The sequence below is a fragment of the Corvus hawaiiensis genome, chromosome 3 (genome assembly GCF_020740725.1).
Source record: "Corvus hawaiiensis isolate bCorHaw1 chromosome 3, bCorHaw1.pri.cur, whole genome shotgun sequence".
NCBI lineage: Eukaryota > Metazoa > Chordata > Aves > Passeriformes > Corvidae > Corvus > Corvus hawaiiensis.
The window spans coordinates 11467141-11491142 of record NC_063215.1 but is presented as its reverse complement, the minus strand read 5'-3'; the positions used below and the strand labels follow the sequence as shown (position 1 = coordinate 11491142).

The window sequence follows — 24002 nt, the reverse complement described above, 5'->3', positions numbered from 1 at the left end:
GACCTCATTTGTCTTCAGGAAGTATTCTATGCACATTCTTGTATTTGAGCAGTTCTGATGAACTCACTTTGCACTCAGTGCATGGCTTTGTCACAAACTTTCTGTAACTAAACGTTGTTCTGTACTCCTGGTTAATTATGGTTTTTGAAAAAGACGTGTAGTATAAATGCATATTGCTGTGCACAGCATTGAAGGGTTGATGTAATACCTGGACAAGACATATTCTGCAGTGATTAAAACTTCTGTGATTAAAGAAAGAGAAATGTGATAAATATTAATTAATGCTATTATACCTCATAGCACGTAATAAAAATAATCCTTTCTGCCCAGCAATATTATCTTAAGGGGATGACAGTAAACAAAATCAGAGAGAAATGTATTCTCTTAGGATCCTCTCTGTCCTCAGTCTTCACAACTGACAACTCTTATAAGACTAAACAATTATTACCAAAAACACAACAGCATAGTAAGTATTTGTGTTGCCTCAAAAACGTTGAATTCGTTGAATTCTTCTTCTTAAAATATGTAATGAATTCTAAAAATACCCACCACAAATAAATCTGCCCCCAAAACAGAGGAGAATTTTATGCAGTATTTGTGTAAGACTTTTTTTCAAGGTAAAATTGATTAGGAAAAAATTGGAAGAAATAGTTACGAAACAGATTTTTTTTTTTCCCTAATTGTGCTTATGGTTATGATGATGATGTTTTAGAGTACTTCTTAGTGAAAAGTTTTGAGAAGTTTGGCAAAAGTGCAGAAAATACATTGTGTCAAAATTTGTAGTGAAGGAATAAACCTCCACGTTCGGTGTCGGCAGTTTTCAAAAGGACATCACTGAAACAGACGAAATGTTTAATCGTGGAAGGCTGTCGCAGCTGTGCTTTGGAGTTACACTGGGAGCTGGCCTGGCTTCCCATTGCCCTCTGCCTTTAACTCGGGCAGAACTCAGCCCTGATACAGCCAGACATCTACTCTGGGGCATAACACGGAAAACAAGTTACTTCCCTCTTCAGCGTGTGGGGTACGCTCCGCATCTCAGGCTGTACCGCCCGCAAATCAAGCCGCGTATGTGCCGCTTCAGCAGAGCGGCGCTGGGAATCAATGGCAGATCAATCCCTTCGGGCTGGCAGCTCCGCGCAGTGCCGGCCCCGGCGCCGCACAAAAGCAGGACGGTGAGAGCCCCGCAGCCCAGAGTGCGGCCAGGGCGGCAGGGGCAGCACTCGCTCCTCCGCGCTGCCGCAGCCCTGGCTGGGAGGCGGCCTCGCCAGCCCGCTCCGCCCCGGCAGCATCGCCCCTCGGGACGGGCTGCCCCCCTCCCGCGCCTTCCCCGAGCCCCAGGAGAGCGGGGACTACCTAGAGGTGCCTGGTAGGTGCCTACGCAAGGGAGCGGCGCAGCCAGGTCCCCACGCGTGCTCCGGGCACGGGATCGGGGGTTGCGGGACTCCCCGAGGGAGCTGAGCGGGACTTGCCCGGGCGCGGGGAGACCCCGCGGGTGCTGTGCGGGTCCGACAGGCAAAGTGCGGGAACCCTCGGGGAGAGAAGGGGAACCTTGCGGGTGGGATCCCCTGCAGCCACGGAGCAGCATCCCCGGGGCGTAGAGCGGGACTTGTGGGGAACGCTGACCGCCCGGGCATGACCGGAGCGGTGCCCCCCGGAGGTAAGGCGGCACCGCTCAGGCACGGTGCGGAACCACGGGGAGCGGAGCGGGACCCCGAGGGCGCTGCGGAACCCCAGGGGCGGAGGCAGCGCCCGTCCCGCTCCGCGCCGGGACGGGAGCGGGGCGCGGGGCCGGGGGATGCCCGGGGCCGGGGAGGGGACTCGCCTGAGCCCGCCTGCGCCGCCTGCGTTCCCCTCCCACCTCGGGCGGCCCCGCGGAGCCGGGCGGAGCGCGGCGGGGCGGCCGGCGGCGGCCGCGGCTCAGGTAGGCAGCGCTGCCCCGGCCCGCGGCGGGGCGGCCCCGGGGGAGCGGCTGCGCGGCTCGGCGGGGACAGCGCGGTGCCGGGGGTGCGGTGTCTTCTCCATGCGTTTTGCGGGGCAAACAGTCGGGGGAGGAGGAGGAGGAGGAAGAAGAAGAGGGGGGGCAGGGGATGCCGCCTAGGACAGGGGGAGCCTCGGCGGGCTTCGCTGCTCCGCCGAACTCTTGCCGTGACCCGTCCGGCTCGGGACGTGCAGCCGCCCTCCGCTCCCCGAAGGGAGGAGGCTCCGGAGCGGGGACGCGAGCACCGCTCTGGCCCTCGGAGGGACCGCGTCCTGCCGACCTCTCCGCGGCTGCTTTGTAATGGCCTATGCGGGAGCGGATCAATAGCGATGCCTCTGAGTCCTTTCGCATTGCAGAGCTCTGCCTTGTCTTTTAGAAACTCGTTTAGATTAAAAAGTAAACTAGATTTAAGTAGCAGTGGCTACCGTAATGGCAACAGTAGCCTCTGTCGCTAAGGTTATGTGGGAGAAGTTTCTTCACTCAGCGTGTTCAATTTAAAGTAGACTTAACTACGCTGGGAATAGTTAACCAGATTTTAGAACTAAGTGGATTTTGAAGGAGCTTTCTCTTTCTAGAAATGATTTTTTAATGTACATCTGTAGGACAGTGAACATTCTCTTTGCTTATTTTCTGGATTTTCTTGCCTGCGAGATGGCTCTGTGTCAGTACTATTTTTCATTTGCCTAATGCAAAACACAGCTGCTGGTTGTTCTGGGAGCTGAACTCAGCGTGTCTGCTGGGCAAGGTAGACCTCAAGATCTGAGCAGCGGTAGTGTATTGATTCCATTAGCGGAATTTACAGATCTATGGACAGATTCCTGTTAACACAGTCACTCTCCCAGAATTAAAGTTCTCCTCCGAGCTCCTGTCGCTGGTCTAGGCCAATAGATGGCATAAGGCACTCAGGCTAACGTCCTAAGGGGACAGAGGGAGCAAGAATACCTTTTATACAGGAGCCAGGAGCTTCAGAGGGGATGTGTGAGTCAAGTTCTGGGTGTCCGACTTGGGACACCTTGGGCAGATCTCATTTTCAGAGAAATGTCCTGGACCACTCATTCTTGTTTTCCTCAGTCACAACTGCAGCATTTCCCAAAATCCTTCTCTCCTCTAATCGGTTAGGGTTAAATCACCTACAGTTTTGGGAAGATTTGATCTGAGTTGATATCCTAAGCCACGAAGTAGAGGTGGCTTTTCAGCTTTGCAAGGTGTATTCAATATCTGCTGCTGGGGGGAAGTTGCCCATTGCAGCAGTGTTGAAATCAGTAATCATTTGGGGGAATAAAAGACAATTGGCTTATAAGGAAGGCATTTTTTAGTTTCTGTATCTAAATTTCTGTTGAGATAGCACTGTGGATAGACAAAACTGATTTTATGTCCTGAAATTGTGTAAATTATTTGAATACAGGTAGGTAGCTAAATGATGATAAAAGAACTTTAACTGACAGTAATCATACCTAGCTTTTACAAGGGTGCTTCTTAGCTGTAGATTTCAAAACAGTTCTTTTTAAAAAAGAGGTGCAGTATCATTAGATTTTTTTTTTTTTTCAATTTCAGGAATTAAAATATGGGGAAGGTCCAGAAATAATATCAGATTTTTTAAATCAAAGTTCTTTACTTGTCTGTTAGATCTGCTTTATACAGTCTGGACAGATTTGTTTAAGTGGGTCTTGCAATTAAAAAAGAGTAAATCCATATATATTCATAGCAGAGGACATTAAAGCTCTTTTTTTAGAGACCTTCTTCCTTATCTATAAATGTCTGTCTTGTTACCTGTCTCAGCACTAAGGCAACCCACAGAAACTGTAGCAGCCCTTCAACTTCCTATTTGTGAGTGTGGGCAAAAGAAAATCAATGAACAGCTTTCAGCTGAGCTGATGGAAACTCCAGTGTGACCCCTAGCATTATTCCTGGGACAGGTGAGGTCAGATGTTTTACTAAAATGTCCTTTGTAGAAACAGAGAGCTCCTGAAGGAGAAGCAGTTCTTTGCTCACCCGCTCTAGGACTTAGCAACTTTCCCAGGGCAAGAAGAATAAAACCACCTTAAACCTGAAAAGATGATAAATCAGTATTTAGCCACCAGTATCACCTTAGTTGTGCAATTACAGCCATAGGCAGGATAAAATCAACTACTAACACTCAGTGCCAAGACCATTCAGCCTCAATGCAAAACAAGGTTCAGCAGTGACTGAGCTGAGCTGCAGAGGCACCTTAAACCTGCGTGGAGAGTGGAGGCAGCCGGGCTTTCCCCACTCAGCACCGGTGCATCTGCCAGAGGTGTGCTTTTTGTTCTGACTGAGCCCCCAGTCCTGCCTCGGTGCTGGGATCACTGCAGAGACTGCTGCCGTGGCTGCCTGCTGTTGGCATCCCCGTCCCTGCCAGCTGGGCAAGCTGAGCCCACATGCTCTCAGGTGAAATAAGTGCTGTTTAACAAGGAGGGCGTATGAAGGACAGGGTATGGTGTGAATCAGGGTCAGAGGTAGAAGGAGACCGTGTCCTGTTGGGCAGCCTGACCTTCACCTTGGTTACTTGAGAACAGGTTGAGATCATGCTTTCTGTCTTATCTCCTGGAGTCCCTGTCTAAGCCCATTTGTTTGCAGCCCGTCTCCTGTCCCAAGGCTCTTGATTTAAGGAACTTGTTTACTTCCTATGGAGGCACATATATTAAAAATCTGCCCAAGGCTAATGACTAGAAACAAGGCTCAAGTCTCTAAACTCGCATCATTCTCTGCCTTGCAAACTTTCAGTTGTAGGACATCTGCCAAGGACACATAATAAAACAGAGCTCATGAATAAATAAAATATATTCCACTAATCTGTGGATATTTTCTTTGTATCTTGCCTTTGCCCCATCCCTTTGTTTTTATTTCTTGCTTTTCATCTATTTTTTTATTTCTGTTAAGCCTTGCCTTTTAATTTATGGCATCATCTTATTTTCTTCCTGTGTTGCCTCTTTACTTTCTGAGGGGAAAGCACCCCAAGAAAACCAGGCAGGATCCTGTCAGTGCCATTGCCTGGTTCTGTGTGGAGGACCAAATCCTCAGATGACAGAAACTGTCCTTGACCTGTTCCAGACAATGGTTCTGCACCAGTTAATGCCAGGGGATCATCTGCTTCAAGGTACTACCTCACTATGTTTCTCCATTCTTTACCGTTTTTTCTTTTACATACCTCATTTCCTTCTGATGCTTTCCATTTTCACATATTTTACTGATTCTTCTTTCCTTAATACTGTACTTTCCATTTTATGTGAATGTGTTCTGCTCATCTTGTCTCATTCATAATGTGCCTGAAGTCCTAACAGCACTGTGTTAAACGCCTGTCATCTGTCATTTGTGGCTCACTTTTCTTGTAAGGGAGTTGTATGTGACAGTTGCTTGTAATGGTTTACTTTTGTTTTTCATTCTGTTTTAGGATAGATGAGTTCTAAAATGTTTGTCTTTCTTGCAGAGGGAGATGGTGTTGATCATGTTGGTCCTTAGTTTCTGAGGGAGCTCATTCCACAGTAATTTTCAAGATACATCTGTCTTCTGGGAAGATGAACTTTATCATTTATATTAGAAGGTCCTATTGTGTTCACTATTCTTGTTTTGCTTAGTTTGCTGTGGATTTGGGGCCATTTGCTGTGTTACAGGTAAAGCCTGAGACCTTGGTTTACATGCACTGCTCAGGTAAGTCTGGAGTAAACATCGTGGTCTCTGTGTGCTGGTAATGTTGATACAAAGTTTCATTGAAGGGTTCACTAATTTTTCTCTCTCTAAATTGTTTCCATCACTGATGTCTGTCTGATGGGTATTCCCAATGTCCTTGATCACAGCACAAATTTCTGTTCTCCATCTTTTTATTGATAAACTCTCCAGCTCATCTTTCTGCCCTTCACACTAAGATGTCTTATCCATTCTTCCTTCCCATCCCTGACAGCTGAGTGGGGACTGAGGTGAGATGTCTTGGTTTACCAGCTCTCATACCTGCTGAGGAATTTCTGGGAGGGGGCTCCAGGGGAGGCCACTGTGGCTCAGCCCTTCTGACTCCCTTTTGTTCAGAGCAGCCATGTGCCCTGGCTGCAGACATCAGTTGGACCTCAGCTTGCTCAGTGTCTGTTGCCATCTCCTCCAGGTAGGTTTATGTCTTAAAAGTTGATCTTGGGCAGCGAGAACTGCTGGATTGTGAATCCAGACTCAATCCACGTGCAGATAGACAGCCTGGCACCATCCTCCCCTCTGCCAGCAGCAGCAAGAGATGTTGTCCCTTCTTGCCCTGTGAGGTGTTGTACTGTGTGAGTGCTCTGGAGATGCACCTGTGCAGCTGGAGCTGTGTGTGCTCTGAACAGGACTGTATTAGGGTAAAGGCTAAGAAATTAACTTCTCTTTTTTTCCTTCTTTTTGAAATTTTTTGCTCTTATCAGGCTGCCAGTAAAAACCAGCAAAGTCCACATGGACAAAATGGAGTGTGGCTTGTTTAAGGAGAGGAGGATAGGTTATTTATGAGCTGAGCCAGAATTTTCTTCCCCCTTTTTCTTCCTTTTTTACATTTTTGTCCTTTGTTCATCAACTTGGACAACCAGTTTAGATGCCAACTGATATATTAAAAATAGTTTAATTCTTCCATGTGTTTATTCATTCTAGCCCAGTGCTACTCTAATGACAGGCTCAGAGCTCAACCTGTGCAGAGGATTGCTTGCTTTCTCTTTTGGTTGTCACTAAAAGCAAAGATAGAGACTTCATGAACTTGGGAATGTTGAAGTAGAGCACTTTGACCTGCTACATGACATTGAAAAGGTCACATCTCAAGTCTCAGGTTTGGCTTCCAAAGCATGGTGCTCAAGGCATCGGCCTCACAGCGCTTAATAAAGTGCTATGAGATTTATGGACAAAAACTATCTCGTATGTCAATCTTGTAAAACTTAGTATTGGCAGTTTTCTGCCCCATATAGGAGGAGTCTCATATTTCTGTTTTTTATTCTTCGAGCCTAACAAATTGATTGCTGATGTTCATGTAAGTACAGGCATGTTATCTGTGGGAGGCAGATAACCAACTCAGGAAAAATCTATGATCGCTTCGATTTGCATAGATTTGCATAGAGGAGTTAAGACACAGCCTGGACAGTTTCATAAAAATTGGAAGCACTTCTGATTGCTCTGCTGTGCTCCTTGCTTCTCTTCTACCTCCTCTCCTTCAGCAGACAAGAGCTGTTGCTGCTTCCAGCAGTGTAAACTGCTGTGAAGGCTTCGGCTCTAAAACCTTCTTGGTACCACAGCGGGGTGTGTTACTGAGAGCAAGGGGGTTCTCACTCCTTATTTCAGTGAGAGAAGAATATAAACCTTATAGTTTGTGAGATGCAATTATAAATCTACAATATTAATTTTGTGGACAATTGCTGTCAATCAATATGGTTAAAACCAAGACTGGTGGAAGATTGGGTATGTCCCAAGGAAGACTCCTTTTTATTGAAGGCTTTGTTCTATCATATATATATATATAATTCTTCAGTTCAATCAGTTACTGCTGATTTAATTAGATTACAATTCCAAAGCTGCTTTGAAATTTTATGAACTCATTTATTGCCAGTTGAGAGAAGAGCAAATAGAGCCATAAGTTAGGTTTTCATTTTGAAAACAGCTCACTCATTACTGCAGCACAAATGTAAATTAGTCCTCCATGGCTTAGCTGTAGCTAGTGACAAGCAGTGAATGATGGTTTCAGCATGACATTTTAGGGGCAGACACCTTTTCCCTTGAATAAGCTGCTGAACATGATGCTGCCTTGTATATTCTTCTTAAGCTAAGAAGATCTGTGTGTCTTCCTGTCCAGTGCGATGTTTGCTCTGAAAAGGACAGCCAGCATGGATCAATACTGCTCTTTTAACTCACCCATGAAATTGCTAAAAGCTTGAGCTGGACAAGGAGGATAGAATGAGTTCTTGGTGATATTTTAGCTTAGTTCTATTAGTCTGGAAACAGTAATGTTGTTTATGTTCTCATTGTAAGCTGTCCTTTTCAGGGAGTCATGATTTTGTTTTACAGTTTGCTCTATGTTCGGCCAGGCAGAAAGAAGTTTTTCCCACTTTGATCAATTTTTTATAATGACAGAAAAGAACAAAAGAGAGGACAAATTAGCTCATAGTATGTTTGGTGCTCAAATAAGAGTTATTGTGGATTCATATTGAAACCTGTGAATCCTGAAAATGAGAAAAGCTTAATCTGCAGGCACTTGCTGCTAGGCAAAGTGCTTGTTCCTGGCTGCTTCATCCACTTCCTGACTATGAAGGCAGCCTTTTCTGAGGCCTTCTGCAACTGCTAGAGGGAGGGGATGTGTTTCAGTCTTCTTAAGCTATCACTTTGGAGCTGAGCAAAAGCCCCAGTTTGAGGCAATACTCAAGCACAATTTTATTCATTAGCTTGTAAGAAGTCCAACATGACTTGAAAAGACTCCTTTTGATTGTGTGTATTCAACTCTATCTGAAAACTTTGGACCAAGTCTCTGAAAAATTTGGACCAAGTCTCATCTGGCACCTCTAAAAGTTCCTGGCTCTGAGACTTGGGTCTTAGGCAATCAGACATGTTTCTCTTAGTGATAAATATTACTTATTTCAGATGATATCAAGGGTTTATGTATTCAGATACAAAGTCTGGGGACTGTGGGAAAACTGCCTCACAAATGAAATGAGAGGCCAAAGTTGTCATTTTCCTCTCCAGAGTTTTACTGAGCACATACTGAAGTACTTCATCCAAAAGAAGACAGAAAGAAAAAAACATCATTTCAATTATCTTCTTTTTCTTCTGTAGAGAGTTGTAGATTAGCACTGCCCTTAAGACCAAACAAGTTTTTGCCTACAGTGATGTTCAGTGGTCCTTTGCTTCAAGCAGCAGCTTATAAAGGGAAACTACCAACTACATACAAATATGTATTGCTCTTAGTTTCTTCCAGTGCACTGCATATGCTTAATTAACTCTAATTCTTGGAAGACATGTAGTCAGGATCTCAGATCTTCCTTTGGACCTCTTGGTATGTGGTGCCTTCAAAATCCCTGGGGCTCATTGTGGGAGTTTATTAATCTATCTAGCAGAAGTTTAGCCCAGGTAAAAATCTAAGAAAACCCTTCTCCTGTTAAAGTCTTTCACAAAACATCTGCTAATTTTGTGGGATTGGATTTATGCAGCCACACTCCTTCATTTTTCCTCTCTGGATATTTGTGTGGGTGATTTTAAACATTGGAAAAATATATTTGTAAAAATAAGGTGGGAGAAGGAAGGGGACAAAGGGCTGGATTCTGACCTGAAATTTCTTCTAATCTGATTGGGCTTTGTATCTGTTCCAAACTTTCTGTCGTTGGAAGACAATAGCGAAAATTGCACCAGAGTAATTTTATAAGGTCTGACACTGAGTTGATTAAATGGCTGTGTTGTTATGGGCTGTGCAAACACATGGATTAGCCAGAATCCAGCCCACACACATAGCACCTCCAGTACCTTACAAATTGTGCCAATGTGTGGTATTGTTTGCATGTGTAAATCCAGGTGATAGTGTCTACTCAACACTTCCTGGAAAAACAGTGGGTAATTATACTGACAGGTGCTGAAATGAATTGCACTGGTTAGGACTGATGCTTGTTTTGTGAAAAAACTTATTTGCTGGCTGTTCCTTTTTGTGTGCAAAGACAATGCCTCAGCTTCTTCTATGAATATTCAATTGAACAGTGGTGCAGTGATGCAATTCTATATCTTAGCCTGTCATGTACTCACTTCACACATTTTCTGGCAAATGTCCTTTCTGCTGAGTGCTTTGTGGGGACAACCAAGTTGAAATCATCAGGGAAAATACCTTTGTTTTTTAAGGACTGAAATGTCTAATAATACTCTGATACACTGATGGGATGCTGTTTTAAGGGCTGTCAGCATCCTGCAGAAACTCCATCTGGGATGAAGCAACCCCATGCAACAGTGTGGGGGCTGATTGAATGGAGAGCAGCTCTGTAGAGAAGGATATGGGCATTGTGATAGGCAGCATGTAGAACACAAGTGAGCACTGTGCCCTCACAGTGAAGGCCAGCTGCATCCTGGACTTTATTAGCAAGCCTATAGCCAGCAGGTCCACAGAAGGAGTCACTGAACCCAAACTGGAACAAAAGAGTGTCTAACTAGGCTTTAGGAGAAATATTTTCACTGTAAGAGGGGCTGACTGGACCATTTTACCAGAGAGTTTGGGAAATTTTGGAGATGTTAAAAAAATCAATTTGCCCTAACAGACTTCTTTAACTGAACCAGCTTTGAACACTGGGTAGGACAAAGGGACCTCCAAAGGATCTTTTCACCACAAATTAGTTTGTGATGCTACCTGGAAAGTCAAGAGTTTGACTGGTGTAACTAAACAGGGTCCAGTGTAGGAGCAGTGCGCATGTACCAAAATCTGAGTGCTCCAAGAAATGGAGGTTTCTGAAGGCCTCCGTGTGGGTAAGGTTTGCACTGTGGCTCTGAACCCTACATCTCTTGCAGATATTTTCTCCAGCTGCCTCCACATATCCTTCCTTAGCCTGTGGTCTCATGTCATGCATACTAGCACATTGTAAAAGTTACTCGGATGCTTTGAAAGTGAATGTTGGACCACGGCCGACTGCAGAACTTGGATGTAAGTGAGGTTTGGAGCTCTGCTTCAGAGTTGTCTTGGGTCAAGAGGATTTATATTGAACAACACAGATTCCTTTAGTGAGATTAACATGCTGCAAACACAAATGTTTTTACAGGTTTGCAGTTAAAGGTTTCGCTCAAAATATCCACAATAACAATTGCTTGTGCTCTTGTTGCCTGAGAGACTCTGAATATCTTGGAGAACTTCACTGTGGTAAAGAAAACCTTTGTTTATCTCTGAAATTAATAGAATTTTTCCAAAACATAAAATAATAAATACAATGTAACTTTATCTACTCAGACTGCCAAGTAAAATTAAATATATAGCAAAGGAAGGAACTGAAATGTTGTGGAGAATTTGTAAATAGCCTGTTTCTGCTGTCCGTCCTCAGTGACTCCATCCCATTCCAAATCTGCTCTAAGTGTACACATTCAAGGGCCTGAACTGCAGCATGCTTAAGTAGATGTTAGGAAAATAATTTTGAGAGAACAAGGGCATTCAAGCACTGGACCAGATTCCACAACCTCTCTGGATAGGCTTTATCATGGGACATTAAATGAATCTCTGCCAAAAATTGCCTAGAAGTAGCTGATCCTGCCTTGAGGTGGTGGAGGAATTGAATTATATTACTCTTCAAGGTCCACTCTAAACCTATTTTCTGTATTCAATAGTATATTACTAATGTAAGCATCTTATTTATAAATGAATAAAAAACTACAACCAATAGGCTGAGGTAACACCCAGGACAGTATTGTGGGCAGAGGTTTTTTTTTTTTCAAGCAGTTTATCCTGAAGCCAAGACTTTGCAGAATAAAGCTGTAATGGATTCAAAAGTTATGCGTAGCCAGGTGAGTGGCTTAGCCCTGTGCTCTGCAGCTGAATTGCCCTTTTAGCTCTTCTGCTCCTGTGACTGCTGCTAGTGAAGGTGTGGTTGATAGCACAGGTAGGACTGATTTCAGATCTCCTAACAGTTTTTTCTGCTATAATGTGTTACAACATAATCCTGGTGTTTATGTTCATATGTCTCTTCCCAGTTTAAGGAGCAAAAATCCTACTTCATGGGGTGCATAGATTTTACATTGTTCAGAGCAACTTTTTCACCCAGCAAAACTGACTGTTGTGATTGGACTTTGTGTCCTTTAAAAATATTACCTTGCTTCCAAAAACGAAAAAATTGAAAACAAAAAACAGGGATAAGAAGTGGGAAGAGATGATCTCAGAACAGAAGTGATCAACAGTTCTGCCATCTATACTAGGAATTGGAGGACAATTCATCAGACTCCAATTAGGAAATGGAGGATGGACAAATGAATGGAAAACTTTAAGTATCAGATCAGTCTTCTTTGCAGCGAGTTAAATCTTAATTTTAACACTGTGTACCCCTTCCACAAGAGATAAGAATATTCTGAATTCCACCAGGGTCTGCATTATTTTCCTAAAAATGGAAGAGTTATGGCTCAGTGTGGGGATAATTTGCCACTGTGCAGAGGCTTGTGAACCATTAACACTCTCCTTAGAAACTTAGGAAAGTCTTCAACGGTTCATGGCCCTGTGTATTAGAGAAATTGTTCATCCCTCTATGTTAGGCCTGGAGGATTTGTGGTGGGATAGATGGGGGAGTTTCTCACCTCTGCCATCATAGCCCTTTGATACAACCATGGACATTGAAACTGCACTGTAAATACAGGAATAGTATTTAAATTTTCTATGCTAGATAAATATGTGGGGGTTTTGTCTTTTTTTTTAATTAGCTGCTAAAGGACTGGTCTGTCAGAATATATTTGACTGCTGGCTCTGAGCCCATATGTCTCAGGGTAGCAGTACCTGGAGTGGTGTGGATAGCTGTTGAGGAGACTGTGAAGTGGGTAATGGTGTGAGAGGGATGTGGGCTTGTTTGTAGGCAGCTGATTTGCTGTGTGACTTCAGGGACACTGCTCTCTGTGTCTGGATATCTGCATCATTTTACTTGCTTAGGTAGGTAACCTTTCAAAACCAAACTACCTCTGTAAGTGAATTACAGTTTCACCAAGGATCTTAGATGCTAGACTAATCAGTGAAGGGAGAATGCAGCATTATTTTTAATAAGTATATTAGTATATTTTTATTCTGCATCACTTTTATCTATATGGAAGCGTCTGATGTTGGCATCATGTATAGGATGTTTTTGACAACTAGTGGTACCACAAATTACCCCAGTAATTGTAATGATAGGATTTTATGTTTGTTGTGATCACTGGAGAAGTACTTGAATGGAAACAATGGGGAACTCAGTGGAAAATGGGGTACAAAATATTACTTTATGGAAGTGATCCATAGAAATTGCCCTCTCTGCAGAGGTACCTAGACCTATAAGTTACAATGTCCACTTCAGATAGTACTTCATGATTTGAAGCTTTACTCTTGATGGGTGCCATTAAGATGACCTGTCAAACAAGATTATTGCCAAAATAACCTGGAGAGAAACAATTTCTTTTACCATCAAACCACAGCAATGCTGGCCTGCTTGTAACAATGTCTTTGGTATCTTCTCAAATATTTCTGTGAACTTCAGCCATTGGGACCGTACAACTCAGGGAAGTGCTTAATGTGGTCAGCTGTCTGTCTGAGCTGTCTGTAGAACAGGTATTGTAACTGCAGCATTCTAACTGTGCTTAGATGGTGGGGATTTACGGGGAGGTTTTCAAGCAAGCACATTTTAATCTGTCACTTCCACTTAATTGTGGATAATGATCTTTTAATTTATATGAACAGAATATAAATTGCAGAGCCTTTGGGAACATTGCAAGCTGCAAGCCTTGTTAACTCTCGTAATGTGTGTTATCTCCACGAGCTTTTCAAGTCAGAGAGAGAATAACTTTTTTTTTTTCTTTTTTTTCACTTTAATCATTTTACAAGGTGACATTCTGATAACTGGGTGGTATTAGATGTTGCTACTTGTTCTTTATGTATATGAGAAAGCAATTCAGATCACACACTGCATTCCCAAGGAAGCTTCTGTCATGTGGAAGCTACAGCTGGTGTGTTTTCCCTTGCCCCTTTCTCATACCCAACCCTTGGCATGTACTCAGTCCTCACCAGCATCCTCACAGTGGAAGTAGCAGAATTTCACTTTGGGAGGATTCATTTTAGCTTGTATTAGTCTCATGGAAGTTACACACCTTATGGTACTACTCCTACAGGCTGCTTATCTAGTCAGGGCAGAGATGGACCGCATCTCTGGTGATTCGCCCCCAAAAACCTGTGCCTCAGATAAGTGGTGTGAACCACGGCCTGCAGGTGCTTGTTCTTCTATTCTTGCTTGTGTTCTTCTACTCTCAGTTGTAGCAAACTGTAATAAACTTCATTTATTCCTTATCATTCTTTTGGAGGAGGTGTTTTGGGGGTTTTTTTAACCCCCTGTATTTGAAGATCGTTTTTCCACAGGTGCGAATATTTAGATAATTTTACATTTGAATGTCAGCAATGCTTCTAACAGCTATTGTTGTTTCCAAATGATGAGCATCTCTTTCTGATCTTCATTGTATTGCAAAGCTGCACAAACATTTGGCACAAGTTCAGTTTCTAAAACAGCCTGGGGCCAGTAGAATTGTACTGGAGGGAACATAGCCAAAAGGCTTACATGGGAGTAACATCAGAACAAAATTTGGCCTGGATATTTCAACTCAACCTTATTTACCTTTGGTCTTCTGGGAGGTTGTACTGAATCCATTTAAAAAGAAATGTAGTTGCATAATTCTATTATTTTCATGGCATTTTAATGCAATATGCTGCACAAAAGATAATACTGCCAATGGAATACAAAAAAATAAATTACAGCTGAGAAAATAATTTAGCTGATGAATTTATCCTCTTTGCCTCACAGAATATCCATAACCACAGAGTGGTTTCTTCAGATGGTCTTGCTATTTGTGTTAGATGACTTTTTAAAGTTAACTTCTGCCTCCATAGTCTGTGAATGACTTAACGATTAACTTTGCTATGTCAAGTATTACAAAGGAGAGTTGTATGTTGCAGCTTATATCACAGTGAAAGAGGCTGTGCCAAGTAATATTACCTTACATTTTTCCTGGCTTAATTGTGTTTGCCAAAGCATTTATTACTGCCCAGCTGACAGACAACAGCTTAAGTCATCCTAACTGAATTTCAGTCCAAATCGCTAATTGTGATTGATCAAGTAAATTATATATGCATTTAAATGTTTTTCTCTGCTCAGTGAGTCAGAAAGTGTAGACAGTACTTCTAGGTCGTGCATTAGACAAGTATTTGCCCTATAATGAGTGGAGAAATTCAAACACTTAAAAAATCAGTGAAGTGTTGATCCTGAGCTGAAGGTTGTTAGGGTTTGTTATCCACAGCATTTTAGAAGTACTTAGGTGTCAAAAGCTGCACGTGTGTAGCTTGGATGATTTGTAGAAGCTCTTAACTGTTGGGAAATTAACAGAAGTTAGAGCCCAGGTGTTTGTCTGCATCATTAGGAGACAAAATATGGTTTCTGGGCATGGCTGAGTGCCAAAGTAAGATTCTTTAGAAGGAATTTGCTCATTACTGAATTGTCTGAATTGGGAGCCCTGAAATGGAAATCTACCAAGATCATCAGATTCCTTGGGAAAAAATGATTTTGAGCTCTGGAAATACTTTGTAGACTTACCGAGATTTGCGTGCCCTTTCAGGTTCATGTCAGTGTTATATCCCTCGTGACTTCACTGTGAGCAGGACTAGGCCCTTTTATTTACATTCCTTCAACTTAGAGGAAACCATGCTAAAATGTGAACTTAGTCTTGAGAGGTTCATGGAGTGCAGCTGTGCAGGAAGCAGGAGGTGAGGCTAAGACACCATAACCATGAAGGAAACTCATAGAAAATCTATAGGCATGTGGTTTGAGTATTTTTAGCAGCAGAGCACAACAGCTGTGAACCAGGTCAACTTTCTTTCTATTGTGCCTGGATAATCACAGATTAATGCTAATAAAAATGAAACTGCCCCCGTCTGGAGTTACCTGTAGCCAAGGTGGTACCATGCTCAAAGATACAACACATGAAAAAAGATGTTCTGAAGCTTGTGGTGTAGGACCTCACAGAGAATGGGCACTTTGTGTAGATACTGGGCAAAACATAACTGAGAAAGAGAAACTTTGCTGACAAATAAATGTGTAGTAGGGCAATCTACATGGTCACTAAAAATCTCTTAGTCGTTTGTTCCACAAGAGGTTGGAAACCACAGCACTTTGGGGTATGCTGTACATCTGTGGCATAGGTGTCTCAAAGGAACTGTATATGCAAGCTGTCTCCCTGACTCCCCCTTTGAGAGCTTTAGGGATTTCACAGCGTGCTAAAAGCCCAGAAATTTTCAACTTCCCTTCCTAGACAGACAATGGGCCTGTGGCCTCACCAACAATGTGTGACTGCAGAAGCACTGGCTAGAGCCCATCTCCAAATTAGACTGGGAAGAGTTAGATCCTGTCATTTTGTTTTTTATTCTAATGTTTGCATCCTTTTCACACAGCTTTCCTTATTACTAGCTTTTATTTAGCCCTGAAGCTTAACATTTGGAACTTCTATTTGTTGGGGTTTTTTTTCCTGGAAAATAATGTTCATTCTTCCAGTAAGCATTTTTCTTCTGTGTCTTGTTTCATTTTCTATTCTATATGAGTTCTTACCCAGTAGCTCACTGAAACAACTAAAACAATTAAAGCAAACAAGTAACAAACATCTGGTATGTGTTTATTTGCTCTCCTATACTCTCTCCAGGGCAAGAATTGTGTGATTTGGAATGGTTACCAATTTATGTTATCTATATCTGCAGAAGATCAAAGAGGTTAATGTTGCACTTCAAGTTGAGATTTTCAAAGTTTGTGGTAGCTTTGTGTTCTTAGGATGTTCATGACACAGGCCTTGGCACTCCAGGAAAACATAATTTCTAGCTGAGCAGAGTTTTACCCTTGAGGAAAAACGTTTCCTGAGTGAGTAAAGGGTTTCCTTGAGCAGAGAGCATGTTGTGCTGAGACAGAAGTTGTCATCAGTACTCATTGCCCTGTGGCTTGAATCACTTGTTAAAATGACACAAATTGTTCTGATGGTACTTGGCACAACAATGTCCTGGTCCATGGCTCAGGAATCAAGGTCTCTGCAAGTCAAACAAGACATACTTCAGATGATGAAGCTCCTCTTGACATAGTTATCATGAATCTTTCTTGTACGTTCTTTCTGTAACCTAAAAATCTCTTAATAGTAGTAATACATTAAGCAGGTTCCAGATCATGGTCTTTCTAAGCAAGATCCACTTTCTCTCTGTATTTTGCACAAATTATGACTACAGTACCCTCAAAATAAAGGAGTAAATTATTGCTCACTGAATTTATTATACAAAACAATTTCATGGAGGCACCATTATGAATATCATCTGCATAATCAATATGGTTTTATATTGCTGTCTCAACAGTAAGTCAGTCTAGTGTACTAAGAATTTGCTGAGCACTAAGGTTCTTTCTGGGTAAAACTTGCTTTGTATTTGGCATTACTTGTCATGGTGAAAAGAGCCCCCAGATTGGACAAGGGGTAATGGCTTTAAGCTGAGTAAGGGTAGATATAGGTTGGATATTAGGAAGAAATTCTTCACTGTGAAGGTGGTGAGGCACTGGCAGAGGTTTCCCAGAGAAGCTGTGGATGTCTCATCCCTGAGAGAGTTCAAGGCTTCAAGGCTGGGTTGGATGGGCCTCTGAGCCACCTGGTCTTGTGGAGGGTGTCCCTGGCCACGTCAGGGAAGGTTGGAATGAAAAGATCTTTAAGGTCCCCTTTGACCCTAACCATTCTATTGTTCTATGACTCTGTGGTCTGAGATCTTGCCTGGTTTTTATAGTGCTCACTAACACTGCCAGTGTTCTCATGTTAATGAATTGCTAGAAGTGGAGATTTTATTGACTAAAATGAATCAATAGCTAGAGGTTTTTTGACTTCCAGTCACCCCGATCCAGATTTATGATTTTTTTTATTTATAGTGGTATAAAACAGAGCTTGGCTCTAGATCATGAGTGAAGTGTGGTAATGTTTTTTAGATGAATCTTGCTGCCCTTCTTCTGTGAGGAGAGATCAGTGCTCTTATTTTATGTATTAATGATTTCTAAAAACTGAAGCCTTGGGAAATGTCTGGAGCAACTGTGTCTTACAACCATTCTATTAGCTAGTAAATACCTGCCTTCAAACTAAATCTTAAGGTGCAAAATCCTTTCAATATTGTCGTGGTTTAATCTCAGCCAGCAGCTCAACCCCACGCTCACTCCCCTGCAGTGGGATGGGGCAGAGAACCAGAGGGGTAAAATGAGAAAACTTGTGGGTTGAGAAAAAATAGGTAAAGCAAAAGCCACACACACAAGCAAAGAAAACAAGGAATTCATTCACCCCTTCCCATGGGCAGGCAGGTGTTCAGCCATCTCCAGGAGAGCAGGGTTCCATCACATTTAATGGTGGCTTGGGGAGACAAACACCATCACTCTGAGTGTCCCACTCCTTTCTCTCTTCTTCCCCCAGCCCTACATGCTGACCATGACACCATATGATGTCATCTCTTAGGACAGGAGAATTTTGATACTATCTTATCAAATTTAAAATGAATTGATTTCCATATTGAATTGAAATAAATTATCTTAGTTTACATCAATTAACGTTTAAATGTCAGAGATCAAAAAAATTTACTCTCCTCATTATCTGAAGTTAGATATAATCTGATGGCAAGTTTTGGCTTGACAACAACTCCTTGGAAGGAAAGCAAGAAGGCAGTTCTGTAAAGGTTAACTTACTAGTAACTATAACTCCCTTTTGAATTCAGTTTCAGCTGAATTTATAGTAAAATACGGAAACATTTAAACATCCTTCTGTCCATCTGAAGGTGTCCACAGTTATTTGTTGAGGAAAAATTACTGTGGAAGTTCCATCTCTGAAAGCTTCTGTTTCCAGAAATGACACTTCAGCACCAACTTCTCAGCATTGCTTCAGTGGTTGTAGCTATGCTGTGGCAGAATAGGAATTGCTTCTGGAACTGACCAAGGTTGTAAGAGGGTTGTGATGCTTCAGGTGAGTAGGAAGGCAGATTGAAAAATACCTGAGGCAGTGCAGATACCCAAATATGTACTACAGCATTCTGAAGTCAGGAATTGGAAAGCTTCAAATGCAGTTTTGATATGTTTTCAAGAACACAGAATGCCCTTGTGTGGATTACCCTAGAAGTAAATAAATTGATATGTCAACAGAAGTAATTGCTGTTCACATTCAAGCAAATAACATTGGAAGTAGTGGATTGTAAATTGCAACATCATATAAATTAATACAACTCTGCTGAAACTGTGATTGAGAGAAACCTGCTCAAAAGTTTTGCCCTAAATATTTTGATTGATTGACATGTTTTCTCTTTAAATTTAAGATTTTTTGCATCATTGAAGTACATGGATTTCATGACTATTAATATCATTGTGATAGTAGAACAGAGACCGACTTGCAGATGAATTCAGCATTCTTCCTTCACCCTGGTAAAAAGGAGACCTAAACCAGAACCTACTGCTTTCAAATTTGCTAAAGCTGTAAACCAAACTGATTTAAAACTACACCTGTGAAATGCTGAATAAGGGTATTCATAATTTAGTTTCTTTTTTTGTTTGTTTTGTTACAGCATCTCACAGTAACTGGAGATGGAGAAAACAATGTGTCACAAGAGCAAGACTGAATTAAATGCTCTAACAATATCTTATGTTCTTTTCAGGTTCAATGTAATCTCATTGGGCAACAGCAGTGGAACTCGTCTGTCCAAGATGGTTTATGGTGAATTTTTCCGCAGACCTGGCAAAGACGCAGAGCTTATAAATTTGAATGTGGGTGGCTTTAAGCAGTCAGTGGATCAAAGCACCTTGCTCCGATTTCCCCATACCAGACTGGGAAAACTTCTCAAATGCCATTCAGAAGAGGCCATTCTAGAACTTTGTGATGATTATAGTGTGGCAGACAAGGAATATTACTTTGACAGGAATCCTTCCTTGTTCCGATATGTTCTGAATTTTTATTATACGGGCAAACTTCACGTTATGGAAGAACTTTGTGTCTTTTCCTTCTGCCAGGAAATAGAGTACTGGGGGATAAATGAGCTGTTTATTGATTCCTGCTGCAGCAATCGGTACCAAGAACGGAAAGAGGAAGGTCCTGATAAAGACTGGGAGCAGAAGAGCAATGACAGTATGGACTCCTCCAATGAAGAGTCATCCATATTTGATAAAGAGCTAGAAAAGTTTGACAATCTGTGTTTTGGTGAAATAAGAAAGAAGATCTGGGTTAGAATGGAAAATCCTGCATACTGCTTGTCTGCCAAGTTAATTGCCGTGTCATCCCTGAGTGTTGTTCTGGCATCAATTGTGGCCATGTGCATTCACAGCATGCCAGAATTTCAAAGGCTGGATGCCAATGACAGGGAGATTGGAGACCCTGTGCTGGAAGCTGTGGAGATTACGTGCATCATCTGGTTTACTGCTGAGCTAGTGATCAGGCTCTTCACCGCTCCAAGTCAAAAGAAGTTCTGGAAGAAACCACTGAACATCATTGATTTTGTCTCTATTATCCCATTTTATGCCACACTGGCTGTGGACACGAAGGAAGAAGAAAGTGAAGATATTGAGAACATGGGGAAAGTGGTTCAGATCCTGCGGTTAATGAGGATATTTCGCATCCTGAAACTGGCCAGGCACTCTGTAGGGCTGCGGTCTTTGGGCGCCACGTTGAGACACAGCTATCAAGAAGTTGGACTTCTGCTTTTGTTTTTGTCAGTTGGGATTTCTATTTTTTCGGTGCTTGTCTACTCAGTGGAGAAGGATGATGACTCGTCAGAACTGCAGAGCATCCCTGTTTGCTGGTGGTGGGCAACCATCAGCATGACCACTGTTGGTTATGGGGACACTTACCCAGTCACACTTGCTGGAAAGCTGCTTGGCACCCTCTGCATTATCTGTGGGATACTGGTGGTAGCACTTCCAATCACCATTATTTTCAATAAGTTTTCTAAGTACTACCAAAAGCAAAAAGCCATTGATAGAGACCAGTGCAACAATGATCGCAAGGAGAAAAGCAATGACCTCCCCTATTTTAACATTAGGGATATTTATGCAAAAAAGATGCACTCCTTCATTTCTAGCCTTTCTTCAGTAGGAATTGTAGTCAGCGACCAAGATTCAACAGATGCCTCCAGTATCCAAGATATGGAGGATGTTTATAACACAGTATCTTTAGAGAATGGTACAGGAAAATGAGTTGAATCACGATCACTTCTCTTTATTTCTCTTCTGATTCCCAGTAAATGTGGACCTACAAACTTCAGTGAATTCATTAAGAGCAGTCGATTCTCAGGGTACTTAACTCTCAGCCATATTTGGACATTCTTTGCTCTGAGGATGCCATAAAAGCTTCATTGTTTATATGAGGCTTTAAAATATGCCTCATATAGTGGTTTAGTTTTTAAACAACTGATGTTATGCATTTTTGGGGAAAAAAGTTGGGAAAGCAGTTTTAAATGTGAGATAAGTTTGTTTTGTGGGTGTTGTTTGATTTGTTTCTTGTTTTTTCCCCTGAAGCATTCTGATACCTTACACAGAATTTGCTTTTATAATTTTCTGCTCTTCAGGTAGAGGTATATTACAAATATATAAGAACTATTGCACAAGTTAGTGAAGTTTTTACCTGCAAATACATTAGATAAAAGAAGAAATTGTGTACATGTAAAACTGTGCTCACTAACACATTTATGTAATTTTAGAGTTGGGAACCCATTTCCTAAGCTGGGGCAGAGAATATCTTGGTACATATTGTTTCTACTCCATGGAAGCATAATATTTAATAATTTCTTTCCAAAAGCACAATACATTTTTAGTTTGTTAAAAAAAATGATTCCCATCGTGCCTGTATTTTTCCTAGGATCCAGCCATGGCCAAGCTCTGTCAGGTCCTAAAGGGTTTAAATCATAAATCCCAGGATGAAGTGTCTGGTGTAGGCAGGATATGAGCTTCTTGTACCATTTAGCCACCTCTCCTGCCATTGTGACCCTGACCAATTCTGGTGCCTGGAGGGGATCCTGTTGTGATTAAGGCCACCCTGGTGGCTTCCCCAGAGACTTTGATTTGTGGGCACTAAAGCAAACATCTGTGGTGATCTTCAGAAGTTATTGCTCCCTACTGCCAGTGCTGCTCCTTGCTGGGAGTTGCTGCCTCAGTGGTAGGAGCAGTGTGAGCAGCACCTCAGCTGCTCTGGGTCTCTGTCCAGGGCTGTAGTGCCAAGCAGTGGAGTTGTCAGGACGAGCTCTTCTCTGCCATATGTTGCCCACCAGAGATGTAGGGTGGGCACTGCAAGTGGGCACCTGTATTGAAACTATTACAGTTCATTTTTCTATAGCTCATCTGCTGGTGGTGGCAGCTTTCCTGGTGTGTGCTATGGGCTGGAGCAGTGCTCACTGCTTGGCAGAGTCCTGCAGTTCTGTGTTCCCCTCCTCTCCAGGGATTTCTTAAGCAGCCAGCTAACTCTGCTGTGTTTCAAACAGAATCTTCTAGGGCTATTTAAAAGGAAAGCCAGTCCTTGAGCTTAGCATAGAGCAGTGCTGGGGAAGCTCAAGGACCTTATATTGTTAAGTGGACCTTATAGTCCATAGTGTTTCTGAACACTCATATTCTTTCATTTGTCTGGTGACTAAATTAGATGCTGGGCAACAGAGAATTGAAGGCACTGTGATGTCAATATTTTCCTTAAAGAGAGGTTTGACTATTTTATTTTTTTTAATATTATTGGGTCAAATACAGCAGCCTGTACTGAGTTTCTGTTCAAGAAGATCAAACTCTGTAGGAACTGACTTCAAAACTGAGTAAGATGCCAGAAGATGGTAATTGATTTTAGCCACTGCAGAAGCTTGATTTTTCATGTGCCTGCCAGATTTTCTACTGCAAAATACATTAAGTAAGTAGCTGAGGTGCACTTAAATTTACTGAGGCACAGAGCTATAACCTCTTTCTGAGATGGAGAAACAAAAAGAACAGGATCAACCTATACATTGTAAAGATGTGTCCCTCAGGACTGCTATGCATCAATATAGTGATGTGGGACTTAAAGAAAATATTTTGAGCTTTGGAGAAACCTCAAAATTTGACTTATTACTTGCTGACTGTTGTAAGGGTATGTGATGCTTCACAATTAAAGATAATTCTTCCCATAGTTAGTGTAGGAATGCCAAAAGGGAAAGTAAGCCCAAATGTTATTTGTTCTTACTCAACAATTAATATTAAAAAGATGCAATGACACAAAATATTAAATATGTATGTGCATATGAATCTAATAGGAACCAGCAGAATAACAGCAAAAAAGTTACTCTCTGTCCAAAGAAAACCTCTTGGTGGTCTCCATATAAAGATATATTACATTGCCACTGAAAATCAAAAGCAATGAAAAATATTATAATGCAACAAAACCTGCAAGGAAGTGTATTAAATAGTTGAAAAAGTGCTACTGAAAAATTTCATTTTGTGTATGAGGCATTACTCAAGGACCACAGAATACACAACTTTGTGGATTAAATTTTACTGACTGGTAATTTGTCATAAAATTGATAAGCTTTTGATCAAACTCATGAATCAGTCTTAAGGCTGTTACATTGTTTAAGTTCCTCTGACTTTTTTAATGCATTGATACAGCTTGCAGCAAAGTGAGATATATGTTTTGGAACACATCAGAAAGTAAAGTATATATCCATGTATCATTCAGTGTACTCTATTTTGATTTCTGTGATGAGATCTTGGCCTTTTTCAAATCAGTTGTATCTTAAAAATGGTTTTCTTGTATCCTTAGCTCTTTGCTGGAATAAATCCAGCACCTTGATTTCACACAGGCATAACTGGGAGCAGGATGTGAGCTGTATTTCCTGCCAAAAGATACTCCTCTCAAGGCAGAACTGCAGTGCTGTGACATGCACTGGTGCTAGAGAGTGTCACAAGCCTTGAGTGCCAGGAGGAAGCGGATAAGAGCAAAGATTGAGATACTGCACATTCTAGGGGATTATTTCTTGAATTTGTCTTCTTCCTTGGTCTACAGTGGCATATTGTTGATTTGTGATATCAATGTCAACAGAAGGTATATTGGATATTGTTTTTGTTTTCCTGAACCACATGTTTTTTGCTTTAAAAATGCTTCACCATCCAGCTGCTCTGCCTCAGACACCAAAGCACAGAGAAGATTACTGTTCAGGCATGCATCCCATTTTGTATGGGAGAGATTTGTTTGTTTTTGTACAAAACAATTTAGTGGCATGTTGTTGCTTTCTTTGTATTGATGCCAAACTCTTCCCTTTTGATATCCAGTATTTCCACAGGAGCATCCATCTTTGCATGGTTTTCTC

At 41.9% G+C, this 24002-nt stretch overlaps 1 protein-coding gene across 4 annotated transcripts; it reads left to right on the top strand.

Annotated features, from left to right (window-relative positions):
• The first annotated feature begins 1268 nt into the window (after positions 1-1268).
• On the top strand, positions 1269-23363 carry KCNS3 (potassium voltage-gated channel modifier subfamily S member 3). Of its 4 annotated transcripts, none has more exons than XM_048299477.1 (2): positions 1269-1366; positions 19350-23363. In XM_048299477.1, the coding sequence occupies exon 2, from the start codon at positions 19399-19401 to the stop codon at positions 20878-20880; it is 1482 nt and encodes a 493-aa protein (XP_048155434.1). In that variant the 5' UTR covers positions 1269-1366; positions 19350-19398; the 3' UTR covers positions 20881-23363. The 4 variants fall into 4 exon arrangements, with proteins under 4 accessions (XP_048155434.1, XP_048155436.1, XP_048155435.1 ...); XM_048299479.1 differs by lacking the exon at positions 1269-1366 and adding an exon at positions 1519-1657; XM_048299478.1 differs by lacking the exon at positions 1269-1366 and adding an exon at positions 1899-1921.
• Positions 23364-24002: the final 639 nt, after the last annotated feature.

What these genes read in the sequence shown, in the direction of transcription:
- KCNS3 (XM_048299477.1), top strand. Translation starts at nt 19,399, where the DNA reads ATGGTTTATGGTGAATTTTTCCGCAGACCTGGCAAAGACGCAGAGCTT.